Genomic DNA, 9,000 nt, shown 5'->3' with positions numbered 1-9,000 from the left:
TTTGTTTTTGCTTACCGTAATGATCAGTGTCCTGTGTTCAACGGCTGAACCCGTTTTACATATTTATGCAGTTCTTTGTACACCGGCAAGACATTTTTGTCATGTCCTGACAATGCTGTCATGCCGGCATGCGCTTGCTGCAGATTACGCCTGGGGCTTTAAGAAGGGAATGTCATCACTGTGACCACAAAAACGCCTGCGGTTGGCGCAGCAGTTCTTGTTGGTTAACCTACACAGATAAGCTACACGATGCTTCGGGGTTAATCCTCTTGCACTTGTAGTCAGGCAGGCATTCGCTGACGCAAGGCGCCCCCGATGGCCAATTGACAACGCATTACCAATATATAGGGTGGTTTTGGCCTTGACCATTTACTGCATCCGTGTTTGTAGAAATGTGTGCGCTTTTATGTGCAGATGAAAACACGCGATGCCTAAAAACACTGCGTTTCTGCCATACGAAAAGGACTACACTCAGGGATCTCCACCGAAGTGACCACAGCGAGACTAGATGTTCGCCAACCGTTCGTGAACTGTGTGAACGAATTACTCTCCGTTTTTGTTCATGTGTTTCCTTTTTCGACATATCGGCCAGTCGGCCAGCCGTTCGTGAACAGTCCGTGTTTACTCCTTAGTTGAATTTAGGGGTCAGCAGCCCTGCTTTATAGTTTATCCGCTCGCACACTCACAGAAAAACCAGCCTGAACGTGGAGCACTGTAAATATAGCCGATATTTGTTTTATAACGTCGTTTAACCAGTACCTCCTGGTGTAGCAAAGATCGATAACTCGTCGTGAAAACTCACAACTGAAAAGCGCCAAAAAAAGGATCTGAAGGTCTTCCTTGCCTATACCAAATACCACTGATGTGCTGTGAGCAATTTGTGTTTTCAAACAAAGGTGTGCTCCGCTTCCTTGAGAGAACACTACGATAGTCTTTAAGTTTTTCTTTATTTTCCGATCTTCATCGATACTTGCGATAGCTGTGTTTGTGGTTGGTGGAGACATTTTACACATTTGTGTTAACACGGGAGGATGAGAATGAATGCGTTAAGAATGCTTCACTTTTCGTGTCTTTAAACTAAAATGCGGCGGGAAACTCATATCTGGAGTGGGTGATGATCACGGAGAAATGAGTCCGATACCAGCGGGGTTTTTACAGCCCCGCTTCTCTCTGTGCAATTATGGACGAGTGATATTCTGGTCAGATTGTGAAGAAAGCAGCATCGACCGGCTCCCGGTCCATTGCTGACCTTAGTGTGGGTAATGTTGTTGACACCGCTGAATACTTTGTTGGCGTCGTATTTACCCACACGTTGGAGTTCGTTTTTTATTTTGATCTGCGCTGGCAGCCACGATCTGACACCAGTCATTATCCTTATCCTCACACTCATGCCAGACATCATCACAATGCGCTGCTTCAGAGTGCATTATGGTGGACAAGCAATCAGAACGGGAGCGCCTGCGGACTGGAGACGACTCTATGAACGCTTATGAGAGACGTTTCAGGTCAAGGCGCAGGCTGTCGGAAGGTGTGTGAGCTGTACGCGGTTCTTTAGCCGGTAGCGGCTGATGCTCGCCTCGAGTGGGTAATCAGTCCTTTATTTGCATCACGGTTGATGCTGTCTGAGAGATGTGCGACGCGGCTGGATTTCCAGGTCTGAATCAAGCAGCAATAGGGCGCATGTTTGACGTTACAGTTGAACGGGCTGGCTCCAGGAAATCAAATCGGTAAAATCTGAGATGCGGTTGTATCTCGGCTTTAGGTTGCCTTGAGCAGAATGGTTATACATTGACACCACATCGGTTGACAGCGTTGATATCATATTGGCGTGATATTTGCAAAGGCGAAAACTGGACAGTATGGATTAAAGAAAAATGCGTTATCGCCAAATACATTGCGTTTTGTTAATGCCTTTCCTTTGATGTTTTACCAAGCCAATTCAACACATGATTGCACAAGTTAAGTTCGTAAAATGTGATAGGTGGCTGGAAAGCACAACGACGTCCTTCATTTTCTCTTGCAACCGACTTGGTTGTGCTAAGCATGCAGTAGCTTGACGGGAGGACTGGGGCGGGTGCGAAGCTGACACCCGACATCACCCTCTTGTCTTCAGCCCGTTTTGACGCTGTCCTGTCCGGAGTGGCCCGTTTGACCCCCCCCCCCCCCCCACCCACCCCCCACCCCCCCCCCCACCCCATTGCGATCTCGGGAAGAATTAATCGCAGGGAGTCTGGAATGGGCTCAAACGACTTCTCCGTCGTTTACCTGCGATATCAGACAATCTTATGGCGGTATGCATTGCAATATCTGTGAAAAGCTGGCAGGTGCAAGTTCATGCTCCCCATTTTGAATACCGTTTGGAGATTAGAGTGCTCAAAGCATTTAATTTATTCAATCTTAATGGCGGGGACTATCACTGCGGAGCATTCAAATAAATAAATATCTAAGGATTGAGTGGAGCGCCGGAGGTTTCATGAAGTCGACATCTATTCACCTCACACGATGCACAATACACACACACACGAGTCATAATGCACACGCTCATCATCAATAAACGTGCATATGTTTATGTTTCTGGGGTGTACGCAGACTCTGAACATGGGAGAACTGATCTCTCAAAAAACGTGTCCTTGAATTCTCCCCTGGCACTCAAATGTTCATTTTATCTCTTTATTCCACGCAGCACGCAGAGGCCATTTGTGCTGTTCGCTAGCATGACCAGGTTGGAGGACCTGAGAAGACTTGTTCTTTCGGCAGGACCACGCTGCAGATCTTTCGTTCTGTCGGCAAGACCAGACCGTAGACCCTCCGTCCTGCGGGCAGGACCAGCCTGTAGACCCTTCGTTCTGTCAGCAGGACCAGGCTGTAGACCCTTCGTCCTGTCGGCAGGGCCAGACTGTAGACCCTCCTTGCTGTCGGCAGGACTAGACTGTACACCATCCTTGCTGTCGGTAGGATCAGTTCGAGGAGGAGGTAGTCCGCCAGAAGCGGCTAATTGCCGAGCTGCAAGCCTCCGTAGACCAGTCCCGCAGCCTCAGCCTGGAGGAGCGCCGCAAGAGAGCGCTGGCCGCCTTCTCCGTCACTGAGAACATCGCCAGCGAGCGCGAGGGTGAGCGGCAGTGGAGGGAGAGCGAACGGGGAGGGGGGGGGGGTGGGGGGTGAGCGGCCGGGAAGGGTGAGGGTCTGTGGAGCGGCCGGGAAGGGTGAGGGTCTGTGGAGCGGCCGGGAAGGGTGAGGGTCTGTGGAGCGGCTGTGGCTGTGGAGGGTGGGATGAGAGGCTGTCGAGGGTGGCCGGCCGTGGAGGGCAGGTGGCCGTCGAGGGTGAGCGGTCGTCGAGCCGCCATCACGCCGAGCTCCGCCATCAGAGACCGGCCACAATCCAGCTCTGGGAGGCGACAGGTGAAGCAGGTGGGACTCCAGAGGCCACCTGACCTGCCGCGGCCATTCGACGCCGCGTGAGGGGAAGCGGTCCGCGCCGTATTGTGTGATGATAAAGCGGGGCAGCGGTTTTAATCAACCAAATGCACAACAGCGTAGGTGCAGTGCAGTGCCCGGCGAGGATTTGGGCTTTGAAGCCCACATGGCAGGACGTGAAAGATCACTCATTCTTTCTCAAGGACTCAGTAGCACCTGTCAACGGCAGGAGAATGAAAAGGCAAAAAGTCCGTAAACATGCAACACACCAGACGAGGGCGGAAGGGCCAACAGCCATTCTATCGGTGAAGCGAGACCTCGAACTGCATGGTCATGAAGTCCTTCTGTTGCCTCAGATTTGGTGAAGCAGCTGGACCTGCTCCGGAGCATCAACACTAAGCTGATGGACGAGAGGGACTCGGGCCACAGGACATCGAGCGTGACAAAAGCTGAACATGGAGAGAGGTGAGGCCACCGTACACCACCCGAACTGCAAACGAGCCACCCGTGCGCGGACGTTGTCATACCCAGGAGTCTGGCCAATCAGCGTCCGGAGTTCGGCCAATCAGCGTCCGGAGTTCGACCAATCAGCGTCCGGAGTTCGGCCAATCAGCGTCCGGAGTTTGGCCAATCAGCGTCCGGAGTTCGGCTAATCAGCGACCCGAGTTCGGTCAATCAGCGTCCGGACAGCAAAAAAAACTGACATTTTCCTTTGCTGGCAACGGGTAGCTGCTAAAAGTCGAATTTGACGGCCATTGATGGTACTGGTGGCCGGCGAGTGACCATTTTGTCACACATTGAAGGACATGTCATTCAGCCTCAGTCTTCAATGTGGTCGTACCAGCGCGCACGGGGATTGTGAACTAGGAGACGCTAGACAACAGGAGATCGTAACCTGGCGCTCAGCGGAGTCCGAGGGTGACTGAGTGGCTCGCATCCCCTCCTTTTAGCTACACATGTTCGCTATGTTCGCATCCGTCAGCTGCAATGTCAGCGTCAGGGAGTCAACGTCAGAGGGTCAGCGTCAGGGAGGCAGGGGGTCAGCGTCGGTGAGGCGGGGGTCAGCGTCAGGGAGTCAGGGAGTCGGCGTCAGTGAGGCGGGGGGTCAGCGTCAGGGAGTCAGGGAGTCAGCGTCAGAGGGTCTGCGTCAGGGAGGCAGGGGGTCAGCGTCGGTGAGGCTGGGGTCAACGTCAGGGGCAGGGGGTCAGCGTCAGTGACGCGGGGGTCAGCGTCATTGAGGCAGGGGTCAGCGTCAGGGAGTCAGGGAGTCAGCGTCAGAGGGTCGGCGTCAGTGAGGCGGGGGGTCAGCGTCAGTGAGGCAGGGGGTCAGCGTCAGGGAGTCAGGGAGTCAGCGTCATAGGGTCGGTGTCAGGGAGGCAGGGGGTCAGCGTTAGTGAGGCGGGGTCAACGTCAGGGGGCATGGGGTCAGCGTCAGTGAGGCGGGGGGTCAGCGTCAGTGAGGCGGGAGGTCAGTGTCAGCGAGGCAGGAGGCTAGCGTCAGGGATTCTAATGTTGTAAGCAGAAGGAAAAACTTATGGTGAGTAGTTAATGTCTTTGGCAGCGGTAGGTCACCGAATGAATTTTTCCGGAAATATCAGTGCCATGAAGCACAAAGTTTCACAACATGGCGCCTGCTGCTGTTTCGTATTTGTTTGACCGGCACCATCGAACGTATCCTTATGCGAGTTGCCCCGTGGGGTTTTGGTCGCCGTTTCAGCATGGCGAGTAGGCACCGATATCGCCGATGATATAGCCGGAACTGCGCTTTCTTTAGCCCTGAGCACAAACACCGGTCCGCCCCTGGATCTCTGACGCTGAATGACGTGGCATCGCACCCGACGCGTAAAAGCCGCGGGTGAAACGTGCAGAACTGGTAATTTAGCGGCACGAGCATACGCCGCGGTGCGCAGATCGGTCATGACCGGCGGGGCTCAACTGAGGGCTCTCGGCAGAGGGTTCATCCGGCACTGGGCGTCCATATCATGGCATCGCCACTGGGTGTCCATATCACGACATCGTCACTGAGCGTCCATATCATGGCATCGCCACTGGGCGTCCATATCATGACATCGCCACTGGGCGTCCATATCATGACATCGTCACTGAGCGTCCATATCATGGCATCGCCGCTGGGCGTCCATACCACGACATCTTCACTGAGCGTCCATATCATGGCATCGCCACTGGGCGTCCATATCACGACATCGACACTGGGCTTCCATATCATGACAACGCCACTGGACGTCCATATCATGGCATCGCCAGTGGGCGTCCATATCATGACATCGTCACTGAGCGTCCATATCATGGCATCGCCGCTGGGCGTCCATATCACGACATCGTCACTGAGCGTCCATATCATGGCATCGCCACTGGGCGTCCATATCACGACATCGTCACTGGGCGTCCATATCATGACATCGTCACTCGGCGTCCATATCATGGCATCGCCGCTGGGCGTCCATATCACGACATCGTCGCTGAGCGTCCGTATCATGGCATCGCCACTGGGCGTCCATATCACGACATCGTCACTGGGCGTCCATATCATGACAACGCCACTGGGCGTCCATATCATGGCATCGCCGCTGGGGGTCCATATCACGACATCGTCATTGAGCGTCCATATCATGGCATCGCCACTGGGCGTCCATATCATGGCATCGCCGCTGGGCGTCCATATCACGACATCGTCACTGAGCGTCCATATCATGGCATCGTCACTGGGCGTCCATATCACGACATCGCCACTGGGCGTCCATATCATGACATCGTCACTGAGCGTCCATATCGTGGCATCGCCACTTGGCGTCCATATCATGGCATCGCTGCTGGGCGTCCATATCACGACATCGTCACCGAGCGTCCATATCATGGCATCGCCACTGGGCGTCCATATCACGACATCGTCACTGGGCGTCCATATCATGACATTGTCACTCGGCGTCCATATCATGGCATCGCCGTTGGGCGCCTATATCACGACATCGTCGCTGAGCGTCCATATCATGGCATCGCCACTGGGCGTCCATATCACGACATCGTCACTGGGCGTCCATATCATGACAACGCCACTGGGCGTCCATATCATGGCATCGCCGCTGGGGGTCCATATCACGACATCGTCACTGAGCGTCCATATCATGGCATCGCCACTGGGCGTCCATATCATGGCATTGCCGCTGGGCGTCCATATCACGACATCGTCACTGAGCGTCCATATCATGGCATCGCCACTGGGCGTCCATATCACGACATCGCCACTGGGCGTCCATATCATGACATCGTCACTGAGCGTCCATATCATGGCATCGCCACTTGGCGTCCATATCATGGCATCGCCGCTGGGCGTCCATATCACGACATCGTCACTGGGCGTCCATATCATGGCATCGCCACTGAGCGTCCATATCACGACATCGCCATTGGGCGTCCATATCATGACAACGTCACTGAGCGTCCATATCATGACATCGCTACTGGGCGTTCATATCATGGCATCGTCACTGGGCGTCCATATCATGACATGCCACTTGGCGTCCATATCATGGCATCGCCACTAGGCGTCCATATCATGACATCGTCACTGGGCGCCCATATTATGACATCGCACCCCTGACACCACTGGGTGTCTGTGTCATGACATCGCGCCCCTGACACCACTGGGCGTCCGACCGAAGCGCTATTTGGCTGAGAATGCTGAGGACGACACTGGCCTTTGAGCTGATACTCCCCTGAGCCGTTGGCGCATTGAGAGCATCCGAGTGACATATCCGATGCTACGAGCTGTTCCCCAAGCCGCGAGAACGGAGAACCAAACCAAAGGTCGAGAGATGTGTTTTTACTCAGGCTGCCATTTGCGACATGAAACCACGCTAGTTGGTTTGGTAATTTTAGAACATTAATCATAGGTGGCGAAGCGGTGGAAAGGTCGGAGGGAGAGGCGGGGTATAGGCTACCTCGTGAGGGACGGGGTGTGGGCGACCTCGTGACGGGTGGGGTGTGGCTAACCTCGGGAAGGGCGGGGTGTGGGCGTGGGTTACCTCGTGAGGGACAGGGTGTGGGTCACCTCGTGAGGGACAGGGTGTGGATCACCTCGTGAGGGACAGGGTGTGGATCACCTCGTGAGGGACAGGGTGTGGATCACCTCGTGAGGGACAGGGTGTGGATCACCTCGTGAGGGACAGGGTGTGGATCACCTCGTGAGGGACAGGGTGTGGATCACCTCGTGAGGGATTGGGTGTGGATCACCTCGTGAGGGACAGGGTGTGGATCACCTCGTGAGGGACAGGGTGTGGATCACCTCGTGAGGGACAGGGTGTGGATCACCTCGTGAGGGATTGGGTGTGGGTCACCTCGTGAGGGACAGGGTGTGGGTCACCTCTTGAGGGACAGGGTGTGGGTCACCTCGTGAGGGACAGGGTGTGGGTCACCTCGTGAGGGACAGGGTGTGGGTCACCTCGTGAGGGACAGGGTGTGGATCACCTCGTGAGGGACAGGGTGTGGGTCACCTCGTGAGGGACAGGGTGTGGGTCACCTCGTGAGGGACAGGGTGTGGATCACCTCGTGAGGGACAGGGTGTGGATCACCTCTTGAGGGACTGGGTGTGGGTCACCTCGTGAGGGATAGGGTGTGGATCACCTCGTGAGGGACAGGGTGTGGATCACCTCGTGAGGGACAGGGTGTGGATCACCTCTTGAGGGACAGGGTGTGGGTCACCTCGTGAGGGACAGGGTGTGGATCACCTCGTGAGGGACAGGGTGTGGGTCACCTCGTGAGGGACAGGGTGTGGGTCACCTCTTGAGGGACAGGGTGTGGGTCACCTCGTGAGGGACAGGGTGTGGGTCACCTCGTGAGGGATAGGGTGTGGATCACCTCGTGAGGGACAGGGTGTGGATCACCTCGTGAGGGACAGGGTGTGGATCACCTCTTGAGGGACAGGGTGTGGGTCACCTCGTGAGGGACAGGGTGTGGATCACCTCTTGAGGGACAGGGTGTGGATCACCTCTCGAGGGACAGGGTGTGGGTCACCTCGTTTATATTGATACGCTGTCCGGATGCGTGTTGTGGTTTCCCGAAGCTGGCGTTCTGCTAACCCGACAATAGTCGCTCGACTTCTGCGAACGGAAGCGTGGTGATCGCAATCCGAAAAGACAAGGGCGTTGTCATGTGTACTCTTGCTATTTTCACTGTTGATGTTTGTTGCAGCCTATCGGAAAGTCTCAGCGTTGAAGATCGGTACAGAGAGGCGGAGGCTCACACTGCTGTTTCTGGACTGATGTCATCAGGATCAAACCAGGCCAAGTAGGTCTTCAGATGTCCTCTCGTCCGACAAGGCACCGATCCAAGGACCTTTAATGCATGTTGGCAATCCCAAGCCTATGAAGAAGCCGCACCAGCGTACACAAATGACACTAATCATCATTTCTGAATAGGCGATATGTATGTGTGTGCGTGTATGCATGTATCTGTATGTGTGTGTATGTGTGTGCGTGCGTGCGTGCGTGTGTGTGTGTGTGTGTGTGTGTGTGTGTGTGTGTGTGTGTGTGTGTGTGTGTGTGTGTGTGTGTGTGTGTGTGTGTGTGT

At 54.9% G+C, this 9,000-nt stretch overlaps 1 protein-coding gene across 1 annotated transcript in view; it reads left to right on the top strand.

Annotated features, from left to right (window-relative positions):
- Positions 1-9,000, top strand: part of LOC119092013 (ras and EF-hand domain-containing protein) — an 86,797-nt gene that overhangs the window by 41,801 nt on the left and 35,996 nt on the right. Inside the window, exons 9-11 of the mRNA XM_037214967.1 lie at positions 2,956-3,109; positions 3,771-3,879; positions 8,623-8,718. Coding sequence (XP_037070862.1) covers positions 2,956-3,109; positions 3,771-3,879; positions 8,623-8,718 — 359 coding nt within the window. The remainder of the gene's footprint in view (positions 1-2,955; positions 3,110-3,770; positions 3,880-8,622; positions 8,719-9,000) is intronic.

This window comes from Pollicipes pollicipes, unplaced genomic scaffold, assembly GCF_011947565.3.
Source record: "Pollicipes pollicipes isolate AB1234 unplaced genomic scaffold, Ppol_2.1 Scaffold_1600;HRSCAF=1878_pilon_pilon_pilon, whole genome shotgun sequence".
NCBI lineage: Eukaryota > Metazoa > Arthropoda > Thecostraca > Pollicipedomorpha > Pollicipedidae > Pollicipes > Pollicipes pollicipes.
This window is presented reverse-complemented; position numbering and strand designations above follow the sequence as displayed.